We start from the raw sequence: 22,111 nt of genomic DNA, 5'->3' as shown, positions 1-22,111 counted from the left end.
TCATTCATTCCCCTCTAACCTCACCGATTCCGCTGCGTTTCCGGGAAGGACAGACTAGGCTAAACCGACACTGTAGCTGCGTAGTAACGCGTTGATGCGCTTCTGTCACTTTCGTCAGAGGGCGTGGCTACGCAGCACAGCTCTGAACTATAAATACGCATTCAGTCAGAGGGTCACTCCTACGTGTGCTGCAGACTAATTGACAGCACACATCACCTGTCAATCTTAATTTGCATTAGACCAAGTAATTGTATATACTCTTGCATAATATTACAAATACAAAAAAACAAAACAAACAAAAACAAACAAAAACAAACAAAAACAAACAAAAACAAACAAAAACAAACAAAAACAAACAAAAACAAAACAAAAACAAAAAACAAAAACAAAAAAAAACAAAAAAAAAAACAAAAAAAAAAAACAAAAAACAAAACAAAAACAAAAACAAAAACAAAAACAAAAAATTTTTGCTATACACCACTTAAACTTTTTTGTTTATAACAGCAGAAGTATATCAACATATTACACAAGCAAATAAAGTCATCTCAAATGCTCTGCAACTAGATTATGATCGCTCAATCTAGATTGCTCAGCGTGTGGTGCCTATGCTATAGAAAAACACTATAAATCAATAACCTCAGGATGCCTGCATAGTGTTATCAGGATAAATCTACATTTACATCACCTAATGAGCACAATATTAGGTTGTAGTGAAGGTACGGTTATACTATCCCCATCTTTTCTCTGTCAAACTTCAATTATTCTAAGGGTTTGACCTAAAAATTGGAAATGTATTCCAACGGTGATAAAATAAATCACATATATGGCTTAACCTTCAATATATAGTGTTTATAATAAATTATCGTGCAACTTTATAAGATACAGTTGCTACCTGATATTAGTCATGCGACTAATAAAAAAACCACCCAAACATAATTAAAATAATCTAAAAACACTCTAATATTCAGGCATTACAATAGTATTTTATATTCCAAGACATTAAAATGGACACTAAAATTGAAAACTATTAAAAAACACAATTAAAAATTGCTAATAAAACAATTTGGATCTACAGTAACTCCACGCTCATACCCTATGGACTTCGTGTGTTAAATATATCCATTCGTCTCATATTTGGACAATTCTGACAACCGCGCCAATCTGGGTGCAATTTCTTTACACCCCAGAACTTTAGTCTGGAGGGGTCTCCTTTGTGTTTGATCTTAAAATGCACTGAGACACCAAGGTCCTTATACCCCATTTTTCGGACACCAGTTTACTTAAAGTTCAGTTGGTGCGTCCGATAAACATCAGATTGCACAGACATTGAAGTGCATATACCACATGTGTGGTCATGCATGAAAAAATCCTTAATTTTGAACACATGAGTTAGCTGTAGATTGGTATGGACTTGTCTGCACGATATACACCTTCTGCATGCAAAGAAACCCGGGTTATCCCAAAGCCTGCATGCATGTAGTCCCAGTGTCAGTGGAACTTTCGTCCCAAACACAACCTGTTTTTTGTTGTATAACTTGGAATCTAGTAGATCCACCTGCAGGAGTTCCCCTTGTCATTCTATACCTGGAATATGTACTAGTGACAGAGACAACACTTGTTGTACTGTCTCAGACAGAATGCGGTTCACCTTCCTGAGCCATGCGACTCCTCGTAGTGGATATATATGCTTGCAGAGGCATTTCCAGATTACACCTACAACTGGTTTGCCCCAACATCCAGAGCAAGGCGTACTGGCCACAAAATCAAGGATATGGATGGGTAGTCTTTTCTCCTATGGAGACCAAGTCCACTGAACAATAGCCACCTTCAAACCAACTGGAGAAGCTGTCATCAATGGTTGTCTTCCCTATCCCTTCTCCAGAATTCGGACCATCAACCATAGCTCTGCAATAGCCTGGGAACAGAGCTCTCTGGCAATCCAATGCCTGGAACTTCATGTTCCAGACAGAGAACGATCCTCTACCAAAGACCTGGAGTAAGACTGTACGAAGGGAACTTTCTACTGCAGAAATGTATCAAAGGAAAATCTGGAACAGACATTCCTGGACAAAGATTGACATATCTGTTTTCAGCAAGTCCAGCACTGGACTAGGAGCTTTTGTGAACCCTCGGAGCCGTTTCCAGCCCAAAGAGTAGAGTCACAAAAATGAACAGGTCTGCAGTACAATTTACAAACAAAAAAAAGACAGAGCATGAAGATACGCGTCATTGAGGACTATGGACCCCGAAATAGGATGTCCAGCAGCTCAACTCTAAGCTAGACCTTATGGCCCCCATTTGGTTTTGGGACTGCTATTGGTTAATGTTTTTTTAAATATTGAACCCATACCTTCTGAGCGTCAAAAGGCAAGAGACTGACTCCGTGGCAGACCCCAAAGGCCAAAAGAGGCAAACCCACCAAGCTTTTGCTGGCTAAAGATGGAGCAAAAATAAATAAATACGCACACTCAGACTGCCCTAAAAAGCAACACAGCAACCTCAGATGCCTCCCTCACAAAGGTGGGGAAAAGCATCTGGTATTGCAAGGCAGTCTTACCTCCATATACTAATCAGGCTCGATCCTGCTTAGGCTTCAATCAAAAGATCAGGCATGATCAAGGTGATGCAGCCGCAGTCCACCTGATAAATGAATGCATGAGGAAAATACTGCAATGCCAAACCCCACAGTGGCTCAGATGAATCTGACACCACTGTCCATTGGGGGGATGTGGACACCGCCAGATTAAACCTGAGAGCGGTGCACCTGCCTCTCCCAGCTGCCTCTTTCTGGAACCATTTAACTGGTATAACAGGTAAATGACATACCAACTATATTAGCCAACCTAATATACAGACCTCCAAGGATGTAGGCCTAAAAACAAAGCTGGTTTACTGCTATGCAAACCCTTACGCATGCAAGTATGCAGGTACCCAGGCATGCAGTTATGTAGGTACCCAAGTGTTCATGCATGTAGTCACAGGCAACCAAGCCCATATGCATGCATTAAAAGAAAAATTTCTAACATTAGCAACGCTAGTGTAAAAATAGCAAATATTTAAAAATATCAATGAAATTGCTTAAGAGTCCACTTCAAGTATCAGATGATGATCCACTCAGCGAAAGTCCATTAAGAGAAGGCAGGCGAGTATAAACTAGACAATCATGGAAGAATATATTAGCATCAATCCCAAGTCTCCATCACCACACAACTTGTGCCACAGCCCTGTAGGTAATCCACTTACCAGGCCCTGCTGATTAACACGCTTATCAAAAGGGATAATCGCTGTCCAATGGACACTTCATCTGTATTTTGCTCATTGCAAGCAATAGATTAAAAAATTCCATATAGTGTAATCCAGTACAATTAACTTAAAATGATCTCAAGAAAAAAAAAAAAAACTCATCATGTTTGCATGATATAAGGGCATGCAACATCAATACTATACTATGTCAGTCAGTCATTCATTCCCCTCTAACCTCACCGATTCCGCTGCGTTTCCGGGAAGGACAGACTAGGCTAAACCGACACTGTAGCTGCGTAGTAACGCGTTGATGCGCTTCTGTCACTTTCGTCAGAGGGCGTGGCTACGCAGCACAGCTCTGAACTATAAATACGCATTCAGTCAGAGGGTCACTCCTACGTGTGCTGCAGACTAATTGACAGCACACATCACCTGTCAATCTTAATTTGCATTAGACCAAGTAATTGTATATACTCTTGCATAATATTACAAATACAAAAAAACAAAACAAACAAAAACAAACAAAAACAAACAAAAACAAACAAAAACAAACAAAAACAAACAAAAACAAACAAAAACAAAACAAAAACAAAAAACAAAAACAAAAAAAAACAAAAAAAAAAACAAAAAAAAAAAACAAAAAACAAAACAAAAACAAAAACAAAAACAAAAACAAAAAATTTTTGCTATACACCACTTAAACTTTTTTGTTTATAACAGCAGAAGTATATCAACATATTACACAAGCAAATAAAGTCATCTCAAATGCTCTGCAACTAGATTATGATCGCTCAATCTAGATTGCTCAGCGTGTGGTGCCTATGCTATAGAAAAACACTATAAATCAATAACCTCAGGATGCCTGCATAGTGTTATCAGGATAAATCTACATTTACATCACCTAATGAGCACAATATTAGGTTGTAGTGAAGGTACGGTTATACTATCCCCATCTTTTCTCTGTCAAACTTCAATTATTCTAAGGGTTTGACCTAAAAATTGGAAATGTATTCCAACGGTGATAAAATAAATCACATATATGGCTTAACCTTCAATATATAGTGTTTATAATAAATTATCGTGCAACTTTATAAGATACAGTTGCTACCTGATATTAGTCATGCGACTAATAAAAAAACCACCCAAACATAATTAAAATAATCTAAAAACACTCTAATATTCAGGCATTACAATAGTATTTTATATTCCAAGACATTAAAATGGACACTAAAATTGAAAACTATTAAAAAACACAATTAAAAATTGCTAATAAAACAATTTGGATCTACAGTAACTCCACGCTCATACCCTATGGACTTCGTGTGTTAAATATATCCATTCGTCTCATATTTGGACAATTCTGACAACCGCGCCAATCTGGGTGCAATTTCTTTACACCCCAGAACTTTAGTCTGGAGGGGTCTCCTTTGTGTTTGATCTTAAAATGCACTGAGACACCAAGGTCCTTATACCCCATTTTTCGGACACCAGTTTACTTAAAGTTCAGTTGGTGCGTCCGATAAACATCAGATTGCACAGACATTGAAGTGCATATACCACATGTGTGGTCATGCATGAAAAAATCCTTAATTTTGAACACATGAGTTAGCTGTAGATTGGTATGGACTTGTCTGCACGATATACACCTTCTGCATGCAAAGAAACCCGGGTTATCCCAAAGCCTGCATGCATGTAGTCCCAGTGTCAGTGGAACTTTCGTCCCAAACACAACCTGTTTTTTGTTGTATAACTTGGAATCTAGTAGATCCACCTGCAGGAGTTCCCCTTGTCATTCTATACCTGGAATATGTACTAGTGACAGAGACAACACTTGTTGTACTGTCTCAGACAGAATGCGGTTCACCTTCCTGAGCCATGCGACTCCTCGTAGTGGATATATATGCTTGCAGAGGCATTTCCAGATTACACCTACAACTGGTTTGCCCCAACATCCAGAGCAAGGCGTACTGGCCACAAAATCAAGGATATGGATGGGTAGTCTTTTCTCCTATGGAGACCAAGTCCACTGAACAATAGCCACCTTCAAACCAACTGGAGAAGCTGTCATCAATGGTTGTCTTCCCTATCCCTTCTCCAGAATTCGGACCATCAACCATAGCTCTGCAATAGCCTGGGAACAGAGCTCTCTGGCAATCCAATGCCTGGAACTTCATGTTCCAGACAGAGAACGATCCTCTACCAAAGACCTGGAGTAAGACTGTACGAAGGGAACTTTCTACTGCAGAAATGTATCAAAGGAAAATCTGGAACAGACATTCCTGGACAAAGATTGACATATCTGTTTTCAGCAAGTCCAGCACTGGACTAGGAGCTTTTGTGAACCCTCGGAGCCGTTTCCAGCCCAAAGAGTAGAGTCACAAAAATGAACAGGTCTGCAGTACAATTTACAAACAAAAAAAAGACAGAGCATGAAGATACGCGTCATTGAGGACTATGGACCCCGAAATAGGATGTCCAGCAGCTCAACTCTAAGCTAGACCTTATGGCCCCCATTTGGTTTTGGGACTGCTATTGGTTAATGTTTTTTTAAATATTGAACCCATACCTTCTGAGCGTCAAAAGGCAAGAGACTGACTCCGTGGCAGACCCCAAAGGCCAAAAGAGGCAAACCCACCAAGCTTTTGCTGGCTAAAGATGGAGCAAAAATAAATAAATACGCACACTCAGACTGCCCTAAAAAGCAACACAGCAACCTCAGATGCCTCCCTCACAAAGGTGGGGAAAAGCATCTGGTATTGCAAGGCAGTCTTACCTCCATATACTAATCAGGCTCGATCCTGCTTAGGCTTCAATCAAAAGATCAGGCATGATCAAGGTGATGCAGCCGCAGTCCACCTGATAAATGAATGCATGAGGAAAATACTGCAATGCCAAACCCCACAGTGGCTCAGATGAATCTGACACCACTGTCCATTGGGGGGATGTGGACACCGCCAGATTAAACCTGAGAGCGGTGCACCTGCCTCTCCCAGCTGCCTCTTTCTGGAACCATTTAACTGGTATAACAGGTAAATGACATACCAACTATATTAGCCAACCTAATATACAGACCTCCAAGGATGTAGGCCTAAAAACAAAGCTGGTTTACTGCTATGCAAACCCTTACGCATGCAAGTATGCAGGTACCCAGGCATGCAGTTATGTAGGTACCCAAGTGTTCATGCATGTAGTCACAGGCAACCAAGCCCATATGCATGCATTAAAAGAAAAATTTCTAACATTAGCAACGCTAGTGTAAAAATAGCAAATATTTAAAAATATCAATGAAATTGCTTAAGAGTCCACTTCAAGTATCAGATGATGATCCACTCAGCGAAAGTCCATTAAGAGAAGGCAGGCGAGTATAAACTAGACAATCATGGAAGAATATATTAGCATCAATCCCAAGTCTCCATCACCACACAACTTGTGCCACAGCCCTGTAGGTAATCCACTTACCAGGCCCTGCTGATTAACACGCTTATCAAAAGGGATAATCGCTGTCCAATGGACACTTCATCTGTATTTTGCTCATTGCAAGCAATAGATTAAAAAATTCCATATAGTGTAATCCAGTACAATTAACTTAAAATGATCTCAAGAAAAAAAAAAAAAACTCATCATGTTTGCATGATATAAGGGCATGCAACATCAATACTATACTATGTCAGTCAGTCATTCATTCCCCTCTAACCTCACCGATTCCGCTGCGTTTCCGGGAAGGACAGACTAGGCTAAACCGACACTGTAGCTGCGTAGTAACGCGTTGATGCGCTTCTGTCACTTTCGTCAGAGGGCGTGGCTACGCAGCACAGCTCTGAACTATAAATACGCATTCAGTCAGAGGGTCACTCCTACGTGTGCTGCAGACTAATTGACAGCACACATCACCTGTCAATCTTAATTTGCATTAGACCAAGTAATTGTATATACTCTTGCATAATATTACAAATACAAAAAAACAAAACAAACAAAAACAAACAAAAACAAACAAAAACAAACAAAAACAAACAAAAACAAAACAAAAACAAAAAACAAAAACAAAAAAAAACAAAAAAAAACAAAAAAAAAAAACAAAAAACAAAACAAAAACAAAAACAAAAACAAAAACAAAAAATTTTTGCTATACACCACTTAAACTTTTTTGTTTATAACAGCAGAAGTATATCAACATATTACACAAGCAAATAAAGTCATCTCAAATGCTCTGCAACTAGATTATGATCGCTCAATCTAGATTGCTCAGCGTGTGGTGCCTATGCTATAGAAAAACACTATAAATCAATAACCTCAGGATGCCTGCATAGTGTTATCAGGATAAATCTACATTTACATCACCTAATGAGCACAATATTAGGTTGTAGTGAAGGTACGGTTATACTATCCCCATCTTTTCTCTGTCAAACTTCAATTATTCTAAGGGTTTGACCTAAAAATTGGAAATGTATTCCAACGGTGATAAAATAAATCACATATATGGCTTAACCTTCAATATATAGTGTTTATAATAAATTATCGTGCAACTTTATAAGATACAGTTGCTACCTGATATTAGTCATGCGACTAATAAAAAAACCACCCAAACATAATTAAAATAATCTAAAAACACTCTAATATTCAGGCATTACAATAGTATTTTATATTCCAAGACATTAAAATGGACACTAAAATTGAAAACTATTAAAAAACACAATTAAAAATTGCTAATAAAACAATTTGGATCTACAGTAACTCCACGCTCATACCCTATGGACTTCGTGTGTTAAATATATCCATTCGTCTCATATTTGGACAATTCTGACAACCGCGCCAATCTGGGTGCAATTTCTTTACACCCCAGAACTTTAGTCTGGAGGGGTCTCCTTTGTGTTTGATCTTAAAATGCACTGAGACACCAAGGTCCTTATACCCCATTTTTCGGACACCAGTTTACTTAAAGTTCAGTTGGTGCGTCCGATAAACATCAGATTGCACAGACATTGAAGTGCATATACCACATGTGTGGTCATGCATGAAAAAATCCTTAATTTTGAACACATGAGTTAGCTGTAGATTGGTATGGACTTGTCTGCACGATATACACCTTCTGCATGCAAAGAAACCCGGGTTATCCCAAAGCCTGCATGCATGTAGTCCCAGGTAGCCAAGCCCACATGCATGTAGTCCCAGGCAGCCAAGCCCACATGCATGTAGTCCCGTGGGGGCTTAAGAGGGCTGCGTTCCTGGGCTAGGCAGAGGGGGGGTGCAGTCGGCTCGAGTGGCTGGCCCGGGGCCACCCATGCTCATGTTTTTCCAAATGTGTACATTTAAGCATGCATTTAAGAAACAAGTTTGCATGCATGTATACTACACTGCACCTGCCTTCCAAGCAGGCAACACTTTAACCACTTCAGCCCCGGACCAATTTTCAGCGTAAGGACTAAAGGTCTTTTTACAATTTCGCACTGCACTGCTTTAACTGGTAATTGCGCAGTCATGCAATGTTGTACCCAAACGAAATTTGCGTCCTTTTCTTCCCACAAATAGATCTTTCTTTTGATGGTATTTGATTGTCTCTGCTATTTTTATTTTTTGCGATATAAATGGAAAAAGACCGAAAATTGAGAAAAAAAGATTTTCTACTTTTTGTTATAAGAAAAATCGAATAAACTCAATTTTAGTCATACATTTAGGGCAAAATTTATAGCGTCTACAAACTAGAGTACATTTTCTGGAGTTTACACAGCTTTTAATTTACAACAGCCTATCTCATTTCTTGAGGTGCTAAAATGGCAGGGCAGTACAACCCCCCCCACCCCAAATGACCCCATTTTGGAAAGTAGACACCCCAAGGAAATTGCTGAGGGGCATGTTGAGCCCATTGAATATATTTTTTGTCCCAAGTGATTGAATAATGACAAAAAAAATAAAGTTTACAAAAAGTTGTCACTAAATGATATATTGCTCACACATGCCATAGTTATATGTGGAATTGCACCCCAAAATATATTCTGCTGCTTCTCCTGAGTACGGGGATACCACATATGTGGGACTTTTTGGGAGTCTAGTCGCGTACGGCACCCTGAAATCCAATCACTGCCTTCAGGATTTCTAAGGGTGCAAATTTTTGATTTCACTCCTCACTACCCATCACAGTTTCGAAGGCCATAAAATGCCAAAATAGCACAAAACCCCCCCAAATGACCCAATTTTGGAAAGTAGACACCCCAAGCTATTTACTGAGAGGCATGTTGAGTCCATGAAATATTTTATATTTTGCCACAAGTTGCAGGAATATTACAATTTTTATTTTTTGCACAGTTGTCACTAAATGATATATTGCTCACACATGCTATGGGCATAAGTCAAATTACACCCCAAAATAAATTCTGCTGCTTCTCCCGAGTATGGGGATACCACATGTGGGGGACTTTTTGGGAGCCTATCCGCATACGGGACCCCGAAATCCAAGCACTGCCTTCCGGATTTAAATATAAAACGCTACCAAAAAAAACTGTTAGCGATCACAGGGATCAGACCTGACTCTGCGATCGCTGCAGTTGTGTTTAGTGTTTTGTAAGTGACAGTGATCAATCGATACTGCACTTGGGTGGGCTGGGCGGAGGGGCAAAACTCAGGTGCTAGCAGGTATCTGGGCTGATCCTGCCAACAATGCGTTTTTTTGGAACCATAAACTGCTGGGGACGCTAGTATAGATCTGATCAGATATTGATCTGTTCAGATTCTATACCACTACGGGAGGTGTATGCTTTGCGCGTGGGTGTTAGTGGTACTGGCACTAACCTAGAGCTGCCTGGGGCGACGCAAAAAATAACTAGCTACCTAGCAACACTAGCGACACTAATTCAGCGATCAGAAAAATGATTGCTTAGTGACACTGGCAAAAAGGGGTGAAAGGGTTAACTCTAGAGGCAATCAGGGGGTTAAACCTTTATTGGGGGGTGGTAGGGGGCTACCCTGGACCTAACACTAACACTGCCCTGACAGTTTTTTACTGTCACAACTGACACTGAATGCAGTGATCAGTAAATAAATGATCACTGCAATCAGTGACACTGACTGGGAGGGGAGGGGAGGGGGGGGTGATCGGGGGGGGTGCGTGCCTGTGTGTGCCTATGTGTTAGTGCACACTTACTGTGTCCTCTCCTCGTAGTCTCGTCAATAAGACCGCCCCGAGGAGAATGACATCACTTCCTCCCTGCCTGTTTACTATACACAGTGGGCGGAAGCTTCTCATTCGCCAGGAGCAATCGAGAGGGGAATCCCAGAAACCAACAGCTATCCCCTCATCCCGGATCGCTCCTGCAGCGAAACGGACCGCCACATCCAGCGGGAGGGGATCCGATCGGACCCCCCACCCGCTGGAAGGCGAGCACGTACATGTACGTGCTTGTGCCTGTCGGTGCCATTGCACCGACGTACATTGCCATGCGGCGGTCCTTAAGTGGTTAAAGCAAACTGCTATCCATTTAGGGATGTCTTAACTTGCAGTTGTACTGTTCCCCCAGATAAGCAGTAAATATGCAGCATATAATCATGACTTGTATGCCACACAGTTCTCCCCATAGCAAGTAACACTTTGGAGACGCCACAGCAGCCCACGGATACCAACAGTCACTGCTAACCACATGGCCACCCTTCCACTTCCTGCCTATATGAAAATAGGCCATACTGAGCAAGCCTGCATCCATCTTGGGGCTGAAGGCGAAACAGCAACCCACAGGACTAAAAAGTACACAGCATGAATAGCACACTGCCCCCAAGTGGCCACGAGAGGTCAGTCAGATCTCCCTTTTTCGCCATTCCTGCTGCAGGACTATGAACATAACAGGAGTCCAATCTTCACAGCAAGCTTTGTCATAAAAGACCTTCAGAGACTGGGTCCCCCTTAATCTGGGGTCCACACCCCTGGACTTGTATAGCACCCTGCTGGAAACCACCTTGGTCAGAACACACTGCACAGTGTTCCATTACGCATGGTCCAGCGCCATAAGGCTGCATTACAGGCAAAACCTTGAGGAATCTTCTTTCCAATGAGGCACAGGTACCATCCATTTTGGCTGACAGCTTTTTTAAAATGTATCCGATTGATTCTTAAAAGAACCAGACCTCCAAGTATGTGCCAGGAGCACATCATTGACCATTCACCTAACAGACACTGGCAAAAAAATGGAGTTACGTACCGGTAACATCCTTTTCCAGGAGTCTTTCAGGACAGCCACCTTGAGACACTGGCTCCTCCCCTCTTAGGAAACACCGCCTTCATTTTCATGATTTAAGCCTCCTCCTCCCTTCGTTCCTCAGTTCTTCCAGAGTACCTCCGGCCAACTGGGGAGACACAAGAACACGTCAAACAAATAAACTTAGTCTTACCTGACGGTCTCATGTGATGAGTTCCCGATGATCTGCAAAAAACCTGGGTGGGAACCGGTGCTGTCCTGAAAGACTCCTGGAAAAGGATGTTACCGGTACGTAACTCCATTTTTCCCCAATCGTCTTTCAGGACAGCCACCTTTGAGAGGATGAGAGTACCTTGTCTTAGGGTGGGACCTACTGCTTGCAGCACCTTGTGACCAAAGGTCTTGGTCTTTGGCTGAGAGAAGATCCAATCTATAGCGCTTCACGAACGTAGAAAACTTGAACCACGTTGCGGCTCTACAGATCTGTTCAGGAGACGCACCAGCCCACTTTGTCTGCGGAGTTGCTGCTGTCCTGGCTGAGTGCGCTTTAATTCTAACTGGAGGCTTTAATACCCCAACCCGCAAATCTGCCCAATGGCTGACCTTAACCATCTGGTTAGCGTACGTCTAAAGGCTTTGGAACCCTTCCTAGCCCTTGGAAGTAACACAAAAAGTAAATCAATCAGACTTCCTGAACTGACTTTGTGCAACCAAAATAACCACTTAAGGACCAGGCCTCTTTTTCAGATTTGGTGTTTTCACGTTTAAAACTGTTTTTTTTGCTAGAAAATTACTTAGAAAAAAAACAATATAAAATGTTTGGGAGTTCTAACACCCTAGAGAATAAAATGGCGGTCATTGAAATACTTTTTTTACACCGTATTTGCGCAGCGGTCTTACAAGCACACTTTTTTTGAAAAAATGCACTTTTTTGAATAAAAAAATAAGACAACAGTAAAATTAGCCCAATTTTTTTTTATATTGTGAAAGATAAAGTAAATTGATACCCAACATGTCACGCTTCAAAATTGCGCCCGCTCGTGGAATGGCGTCAAACTTAGCCTCAAAAATCTCCATAAGCGACATTTAAAAAATTCTACAGGTTGCATTTTTTGCGTTACAGAGGAGGTCTAGGGCTAGAATTATTGCTCTCGCTCTACCGATCGCAGCGATACCTCACATGTGTGGTTTGACCACCGTTTTCATATGCGGGCGCTACTCACGTATGCGCCCGCTTCTGTGCGCAAGCTCGTCGTGACAGGGTGTTTTTAAAAAAAAAATTTCTTCTTCTTATTTATTTTAATTGATTTTATTTTTACACTGTTTTTAAAAAAAAAAAAAAAATGGATCACTTTTATTCCTATTACAAGGAATGTAAACATCCCTTGTAATAGAAAAAAGCATGACAGGTCCTCTTAAATATGAGATCTGGGGTCAAAAAGTCCATAGATCTCATATTTGGGCTAAAATGAAAAAAAAAAAGAAAAAAATAAAAAAAAAAATAAAATCTGACATTTAAAAAAAAATATATACCTTTAAGAGGTATGGGCGGAAGTGACGTTTTGACGCCGCTTCCGCCCTGCTATGGTATAGAGACGAGTGGGGGCCATCTTAGCCTCACTTGTCTCTATGCCCAGCAGATGGAAGGACCCGATCGCCTCCGCCGCTACCGACGGCTCCGGTAAGCGGCGGAAGGTGCGGGAGGGCGGCGGGAGGGGGGGAGCACCTCTCCCGCCGCCGATAGCGGTGATCTCGCGGCGAATCTGCCGCGGAGACCACCGTTATCGTACAGAGGACCGCCGCCTGAAGAGATGGACATCTCGGTTGTGGCAGCAGCTGCTGCCGTTACCGAGATATCCCTCTTCAAAAAAATCACGTACATCCCCGTTGGGCGGTCCCCAAGTGGATAATGAAGGACACATCTTCTAATCGTCCAATAAGATGTGTTCCTGTTCTCTCACTGGTCTTGAACGAAAAATAGGCAGCATAATCTCTCGGACTCTGAGGATTAGAGACTACCATTAGGTAAAAAGGCCAGAATGGTCTTAAAAACTGAATGGTCTGGAAAGGGAGTGCCCTAACAGAAAGGGTTTCGAGTTTACTCACTTTCCTTGCCGTAGTGATCGCCACAAAAAAACAGTTTTGAGAGTAATCAACCATAACAAGCCAGATTCCAATTGCTGAAAAGGTTTTGGTTTGGTCTTTGCCTACTTAAGGCTCTAAGAACCTTACTATACCAAGGTCTGATATTAAATGCCCTTCCAGGAATACGCTAAAAGCAAAAACCTGACTCTTCAATGTTTATGGGGCTAAACCTTTATCTGCCCCTGACTGCAGGAACTCTAGAATGGCTACAAGGCTGTGCACATTGAAGGAGTTCTCTGAGCACCAGCTGTTGAACCGCCTCCATACCTTCAAGAAAATGGTCTGAGTTTCTATTTACCTGCAATTCAGAAGAGTGGCTATTAAATAGTCTGAGACCCCTTTGCCCTTCGGCAATTCCTTCTCAGTAGCCAAGCTGCAAGAATCCACCTGGGGACCGCAGATTGGACCCTGGGGAAAGGAGACACTCTTAGACCGGGAAAACCCGGGGGGTTCCACTGACAGGCCCTTCAGAATGGAGAACCACGGCCTCCTGGGCCCAAAAGGTGTGATTAGAAAACAGGTAGTAATCTCCACCTGAAAACTTCCCTGACCCTGCAGGAATCAGAACGGGAGGGGAGAAAGCATAGCACTTAGAGAAACCCTAACTCTGTGCTTTAGTGTGTCTGCTCCCGACCTCCCCTCTCCCCTGTTCATGGAACAGGAGATGGCTTCCTTTGCGTTTTCCCTTGAAAAAAAGAGGTCTATCCAAGGAATCCCCCAACTCTGGGTGATCCATTCGAAAAACCTCCTGCTTGAGAACCTGGTTGCTCTGAGGAAATCTAATATCAGAATTTGCTCTCCTTTCAAACAGATCACTGGAAAGACAGGATTTTAATATTCGGCCCATCTGAGGATGGCCTTCGCTAGGACCCATAAGGATCCGCTCCAGGAGTCCCCGTCCTGTCGACGTAAGCCACTGCCAAGGGATTGTTTCCATGACTCTTACATGAAGTCTCCAGAGAACTCTCTGAAAGGTCCTGAGAACCAGATCTACCGTTCTCAACTCCCAATTTGAGAATCTCTTAGATTCCTTCCTCTCCCAGGTACCCTGTACCAAACCGGAATCTAGGTGTGTACCCCAACCTAAGCCGTTCGTATCGGTTGTAACCACCCTGGATACTGGCAAACTCCATTCTAGGTCTTGTAACAAACGTGCTCCCTTTCCCAAAGGGACCCCTTTACCTGAGTTGGAACCGAAACCAAAAAGTCCCAAGACCCCTGACTGTGGTCCCAAACCTTCAAGATAAATAGTTTGCAGAGGACGGTAACATGACCCCGTCCACTGAACTGCTAGGAGCGTGGCTGTCAGTAAACTCAACCTGCCTGAGTTTTTGACGGTTGCCCTGGAGAAACAGTGCTTTGTCTATCTTCTGGATCTTCTCCAAGGAGGGAAGACCTTTTGTTCTGTTGAGCCCAGCACCTACCCCAGGAAGGTGACCCCCTGGTAAGGAATTTAAGTTGGGTTTCTCTAGGTTCAGAGGCCAACCCAGGCTCACCAACAGGTCTTTTGTTACCTGTGGACCCCAAATCGACTGCGCCAGAGAAGGTACAAACAGGAGAAGATCGTCAAGACACGATCACCGAGACTCCCCTGAGACGCAGGAATGCCAGAACTTCTACCATCACTTTGGTGAAGATACGAGGAGGAAAGGGATAGCCCAAAAGGGAAGCGTTTGGAACTGAAGGTGTAGCACCCCTACAGAAGTTATCACTGCCAGCCTAAGGAAACGCTGGTGGTTCTCTGCGATGGGAATATGCAGGTATGCATCCTTACTATCCATGCCCTGAAACAGTTTTGGTGGAAGAGGTGCCCTCACCCAGTGACCAAAACCAACGAAAGCCGTCTGTAGGTGACTAAGACACACAGACGCTTCAGGTTCAGGATGAGCCTGAACTTTTTCCAAAGGCTTGTGAACCACAAAAATGTGAGAATAGGAGCCCTTCCTATCTATCCTGCTGGGACCTGTATTACCACTTCCTGTTCCTCTAACTCCTGAAGAGGAAAGAAGGGCACATTTTGGCAGCTCAGTGACAAGGAGTCTCAAACAGGGGGGAGTTCTGAAAACTCCAAACGGTAACCTCTTCTGATGATCCTCATCACAAACTAATTGGAGGTGATCATCTCCCACTGGGGGAGGAAGGCCCCTTTTTATAGATTTCCTCTTAAGGGAAACGGCCTTTATCTTATCAGCCGTGCGATCTCACACTGCTTCAAGACCTGGCCAAAAACAGCAGGTCTCCAGTAAAAAAGGATTACACAGAGCTTTTGCATTGGACGCCTTGACCCCCTGCCATGTCTTCAGCCTTAAGGCCCTCCAGGCTGAGTTGGTCAGAGCCGAAGATCTTGCATACATTAGAAAGTCTCCTCTGCCGTCATTGCTTCATGCATTAATCTGGCTAAGCCGACACTTCATATTATGAGCCACCCCTGTGGCCGCTATGGCAGGCTTAGATATTTTCTTAAGAGAAAAAAACCCATGCATCCTTCAGAAGTGAGTCCATCATTTCAAACCATAGGGTCTGAAAGTATTCCCATGTCCCCGAGGACAGGTCAGTATGCCTGGACATCTGAAGAAAGGTAGCCTCTAACCTGGGAGATTCTATTCCAGACAAGAGCTTCCTCTTCCGCCCAAGAAAAAACCTTTGTTTTAATGCACCAGAAAAGAAAGGTTTTCCTTTCGGGACCCCGCCATTTCTGATGGCATCGATCAAGACGTCATGAACCGGGAACACCTGCTTCCCCCAGGCCCTAGTACATCTGATCGTGGGGTGACAATGCCTTCTTTTTCTCTTGTATGCCTAAAGTGGTATGAATAGCTCCCAAGAGCTTATCCACTTCATCCAGGGGGAAGTTTACATCGTGAGGTTCTTTTGGGTTCCCCACCCAAGCCCTCACCATCAGATTCCCTTGAGAGTCTGAGACGGCACTGTCAACTTCTTCCTCAACTTCCTCTCTGGAACCCTCTAGACTCTCCCTTAACCTGCAGGAGGAACATCCATCGGGTTAGGTGGAACACTCTGCTGTGCTGGTGAAAGAGTGCTCTGGAGCTGAGGCCACTGGAACTTTCACAGAAGCCGCCAGATATGCACCGTGTTCTGCTGCCTGTTTCCTGATGGCGCTCAAACAGGGACCTGAACCCTGAACCCTTAGGTTAAAGGTCTGACTGAGCTATCCGGTGCTTCAATACACTCTTTACCAAGTGCCCTGAACCAGGGATTCCCCCAAAGAGGCTCTATATGAAGGACGCTCCCTCCTAGAACCAAGGGGAGATTTGCTCATGTCCCCTACGGCACCTGGTATTCCCAGGCGGTCTCCCATCCAGGTACTAACCAGGCCCGACCCTGCTTAGCATCCGAGATCAGATGAGATCGAGCGCATTCAGGGTGATGTGGCCGTAGGCTTCTGAGACAGATAAAAGAGCAGCATAAAATCCTAAAAAAAGAAAACACCAGCACTACTTAAGAGGACCACCGGGAGTGCCCTCCCCTAGGATCAATCTCCATCTGGATCCCAGACGCACTGCCCTTCCCCCCCGACCACCTAGGGGGAAAAAAACACCAGTGGAGCTACTGGTTCTAAGGTAAGGGAACCCCTCGCCAGGGCTTTTACCTTTGAGTGGCTGGTGCCGTTACTCCTGGAGCTCCTGAAGCCACTGCTTCGGACATTCTCCTGTTGAGGAAGAGTGGTACGAACGTGCCTCCAAAGCTACCTGTGCAACTTAGAAGAGAGGCTGCACCAGCCGAACGCTTGGTCCTCCTTCCGTCCGCGTCCGGAACCGGAACCGGAAGACGCGGGTTCAACGAAGACGTCCGCCCCCACCAGAACCGACGTCGCCCGTCATCTGGTCCGGCCTCCAGCTCCAAGCCGACTGCAAACACAGGGGGACCTAGGACGTCCTGTTGCAGCGCCCCACTGGGCGAAAACGAATGGATGGACCTCCCTAAAACTTCCTGCTTTCCCCAAGCGAAGATTAGAGTGCGTGTAAAAAAGGTCAGTACAGAGTTCAGCTCCCCAGCCGACCGGACTGCCTATCCCGTTGAAGCACCCTCCTGCGGGCGAACGAAGGGATGAGCCTCTAAAAACTTCCTGCTTTCCCCAAGCGAAGTTTAGAGTGTATGGTCAGTACGAAAATTCAGCTTACCAGCTGGCCGGACTGCCGAAAGTAGACCGATAGACGATCGGACTGCCGAGTGGGGCCAGAGCTCCGCTCGGATAGCTTCAGTCTCTCCAACTGATTCAGCTAAGGTTCCTTAGCGGTGTCTCCCCACCGGAGGAAACACCATAACTGAGGAACGAAGGGAGGAGGAGGCTTAAATCATGAAAATGATGGCGGTGTTTCCTAAGAGGGGAGGAGCCAGTGTCTCTCAAAGGTGGCTGTCCTGAAAGACGATTGGGGAAAAATAGTACTTCCTGTGTAGGTGGTGTTATATAGGGCGAGGACTGTAATTTACCAGTAGGCAGCATATAACTGCTCCATGTCCCGTGATGTAGGATAAAGAAATATTGCTTTTTAAACATGTAGAGGGAAGAGATTACAGAGAGGAAAGTGAAGGTCCACTCTTAAAGCGCAACTACTTTACATACACATGAAACCAGACACCACGCTGACATGCACCCAGTATTCTAGAAATAAAAGTTGCAATCGCTGACCTTCTGAAATTGCTAGTTGCCTGGCTATAACAAACCCTTTAACTTTTGCATTACTGACCGTGAACGGTTATGTGTCACCGGCACATAAGTATGCAGATAGAGGAGCAGCAAAGTCAGAAGTGCTTACCTTTATACTTGTTCAAGGTCAGCAATTAAAAAGTATTGAAGTGAGTTGCGCTCAGGTTCTGGTTGCAAGCTTCTTCAGAATATGCCTGCAAAGGCAGTCTTTGTTTTGCTTGTTACACATTTTGTTTAATGCTAAATTAACTTCCACACCATTTTCACCATCCTAAAAAAAAAAAACCCACACACATTTTGGGCAAGTGACATGCAGAAGTGACTGCTCTTGATTGTTTTGTCATACTCTGCCCAAGACTCTTAAAAAAAATCCTGTATTGATATCAGTTACAAGATGAAACTTGGGTTATTGCCAGAAATAAAAAATAAAAAAAACATAATTTCTAAATATGCTAGTATTTATTTACTTTTCCTGGGGGGAAAAAAAAAAAAAAAAAAAAAACTACAACCTATGTGTGTGATATGTCAGTATTACATTGTATATCCCTGTATGCTGCAGTCGTTCAGGTGATTATCGAATAGTTTTTTTTAAACTAGCGATGCACCCCACTGAGACCACCGCCTGTGGAACGGAATTCCGCATCCTTGCCCTCTTGCAATAAAGAACCCTCTACGTAGTTTAGGGTTAGAACTTTTCTAATTTTAGGGAGTGGACACAGGTCTTATTAAACTCCCTCCCGCGAAAAAGTTTTATCCTTATTGTAGGGTTACCAGTATGGTATTTTTAAATTTAAATCATATCCCCTCTTAAGCATCTCTTCTCCAGAGAAGTTCAGTGCGCTCAACCTTTCCTCATAATATCCTCCAGACCCTTTATTAGCTTTGTTGCCCTACTTTGTACTCGCTCCATTTCCAGTACATCCTTCCTGAGGACTGGTGCCCAGAACTGGACAGCATACTGTAGATGCAGCCGGTCTAGAGAGTCTTTTAGAGTGGGAGAATTATTGTTATATTTCTGGAGTTGATCTTGTTTGATGCATGCCAATATTCTGTTTGCTTTGTTAGCAGCAGCTTGGCATTGCATGCCATTGCCGAGTCTACTAGGACCTCCAGGTCCTTTTCCATTCTAGATTCCCCCAGGAGCTTCCTCCCCAGTGTATAGACTGCATTCATATTTTTGCCACCCAAATGTATTCCACGCCAAACATTTGCCATGTACTGCATTGTAATGCTGCATTCCGATTGACAACATTCTCACAACCTTATTTGTGGCAGAGCGCATACTAGACTCTTTACAAACTATACTTTCGTACTTTAGTTCAAACAATGAATTGGTCAAAGTTTGGAGTGTGTAGTAATACCATCAGAAGAGAATTAAATATAGAAATCTACCAGTTCAGAAAATGTTTATTACAAGAAACAGATTCATCTCTGGAGAAAAGGGATGAAATGGATCCCTTTGTGGGCCAACTAACCCGTTTGTCAGATTGATTAAAATTCAGCAGGTTCCAGAAGCTGTGTAGGACAGGGGTAGGCAACCTTTGAGAGGTGGCAATCTACCAGGATAACAAGGCAGAGAGCAAAGTTCCCCGGGGTGCGGCACCCTTTAGGTTAACTAGCAAGCCCCCCCAGTGAAAATGACAGCATAGAGAGGAAAAAAAAAAAAAAAAAAAAAAAAAAAAAAAAAAAAACTTTAAAAGTTGGCTTCAGCCAGAAACTCTGCATTCACGATTATTGGGGAGTAATTGGTCACTCCCTCAAATCGGATTCCGTTCATGAAGGCAGAACATCTGGTACTGCAGGCAGACTCTCAATTGGTTTCAGGCCTGGCTTTCTGTTCTGACCAGTGTAAGTAGTAGGTAGGGCAGAGTGCAGGGAAAGTAGGGCAGTGGATGTGGGTGAGCAGGACAGGGGGGTCAGCAGAGCAATGTACAGGGGGGCTCAGGAGGGCATAGTAGAGGGGTTCAGGATGGCCCAGCATGTGATGCTTAGGAAGGCATGTGGCAGGGGGGGGCGGGGGTGCATGCCACTGGGTGCCCAAGATGACAAAAATGATTACTTCATGCAAGCTACTGTGGCAGATCTAACCATTCTAGTGCCGACTCCAGCCAACCCTCCTCTCTCATCCATGTCATACAAAAGTGCCTAGGATGGACGGAGGGCATCAGCTTGGGTGCCTCCAGACAAGAGCTAGAACCTGGCCACTGTCAGACAGCAGAGGCTTTCCCCACTCAGCAGCCCTAACCTGCCCACTGTCATTGGTTGCAGAAAGTTTCTTCACCCCAGCAGTCAGAACCACCCACTGTATAAATGGCAGAGGCTTCCCCCACCCCACAGCCACACCCATGCAGGGCATGCTGTAGGGGTGAGGAATGTCTTTGCCAGCTTTTGACAGGTTCCCAGCTTACGGCTTTTCCGCACAGCTCTGCCAGTTGCAGGTCGGCAAGTGAGGGGCAAGATTGCGATCTACCAGTCACCTGTTTTAAAGGACAACGGGTAGATTACAATCAAGACATTGCCAACCCCAGATCTAGGATGTGGAGAAGAGACTGTTTTCTAGAGCCGTTTTTGAAAAACTTGAATGCAGGAAAATAAAAAAGTTTTACTTTTATCTCTTTATTCTTCTGCTGCTCCATTTACCAGGGTATGGGACTTCTTGGTATATGGGTCAGCATGCACTTTCCACAATATAACCTTGTGTGGTAATTATTTGCTCAACACACACACACACACACACCTTAGAACAGTGGCTCTTAACTCCACTTCGCTTGACCCACTAACAGGCCAGGTTTGAAAGATAACTGAAATACATCACTATTGATATTGCAGTATTCTATTCTGCATCTCCCCAAGGTAATACTTAAAATCTGGCCTCTTAGTGGTTCCTGAGGACAGGCGTTGAGAAACACTGCCTTAGAAGCTTACAGACATTCAAAAAAGGCAAAGTTACAGAGAAGGGAAGGCAATTATGAGCTGCTGCAAGAGCCAGCATTAACCCATGTGCTATAAGGGGACAAAGTACAGTTGTCAACTTTTCCTCTACAGAAAACTGCTACAGAGTGTTTATATGCCACAATAGATTATCTAGTGAAAGGCTAGACATACTTTAAAATAAACTCCAATTGTACTCCAGGTGAGCTAGAATATTTATTCCATGAACAATGCTATCAAAACTAAAGTTTACATTTTCCACAAGGACTCACTACATATGAAAGTTGTATATCAGGAAAATATTCTGAGCCTACGCATCTTTAGTTTTGGTGATACTTACACTTCTTTTGCTGGCAGGCTGGTTTTGAGGTAATGATCCTGGTGCAAGTACTGGAGAACCTGCAGGTGTGCAAAGCTCTGGAAATGGATTTGGAATTGCTGGCAAAGACGATGTACGTGGTTGTTCCTCCTGTAGGCGTCTGCATGCAAAACAGAAAAAAAAGCCCCTCATTATAGGAGAATTAGGATGGGCTTGAACATACAGTGGGGAAATTTGATTGCCTGCAGATTTTGAAAGTTTGCCGACACAAAGAAATGAAGGGTCTGGATCATTTAACCACTTAAGGATCGGGCCTCTTAGATATGTTTACAATTTAAGTTTTTTGCTAGAAAATTGAGAACCCCCAAACACATTTTTTCTAACACCCTAGAGAATAAAATTGCAGTCATAGCATTACTTTATCGCACCATAATTTGCGCAGCGATCTTACAAGTGCACTTTTTTTGGAAAAAACACTTTGAATTAACCACTTCCCGACCAGCGCACGACGATGTACGTCGACAGCATGGCACGGGCAGGCATATTGGCGTACATGTACGTCCAATATTCGTTGCCGCCGTGTCATCGGGAGCGCGCCGCCGGCGGCGCGCTCCCGCGCTGGTC

At 43.6% G+C, this 22,111-nt stretch overlaps 1 protein-coding gene and 1 non-coding gene across 3 annotated transcripts in view; both read right to left on the bottom strand.

Moving 5' to 3' along the window:
• Positions 1-22,111, bottom strand: part of GRB10 (growth factor receptor bound protein 10) — a 313,951-nt gene that overhangs the window by 146,086 nt on the left and 145,754 nt on the right. For both annotated transcript variants that reach the window (XM_077491758.1, XM_077491759.1), the window contains one exon: positions 21,509-21,647. In XM_077491758.1, the coding sequence (XP_077347884.1) occupies positions 21,509-21,647 (139 nt within the window). The remainder of the gene's footprint in view (positions 1-21,508; positions 21,648-22,111) is intronic.
• Positions 16,851-16,969, bottom strand: LOC143999645 (5S ribosomal RNA). Its single transcript, XR_013278107.1, has one exon. It is a non-coding gene; the product is annotated as a 5S ribosomal RNA (ribosomal RNA).

This window comes from Lithobates pipiens, unplaced genomic scaffold (genome assembly GCF_037356315.1).
Source record: "Lithobates pipiens isolate NorthernLeopardFrog02 unplaced genomic scaffold, aLitPip1_a1.2 Scaffold_19, whole genome shotgun sequence".
NCBI classification, from domain to species: domain Eukaryota; kingdom Metazoa; phylum Chordata; class Amphibia; order Anura; family Ranidae; genus Lithobates; species Lithobates pipiens.
This window is presented reverse-complemented; position numbering and strand designations above follow the sequence as displayed.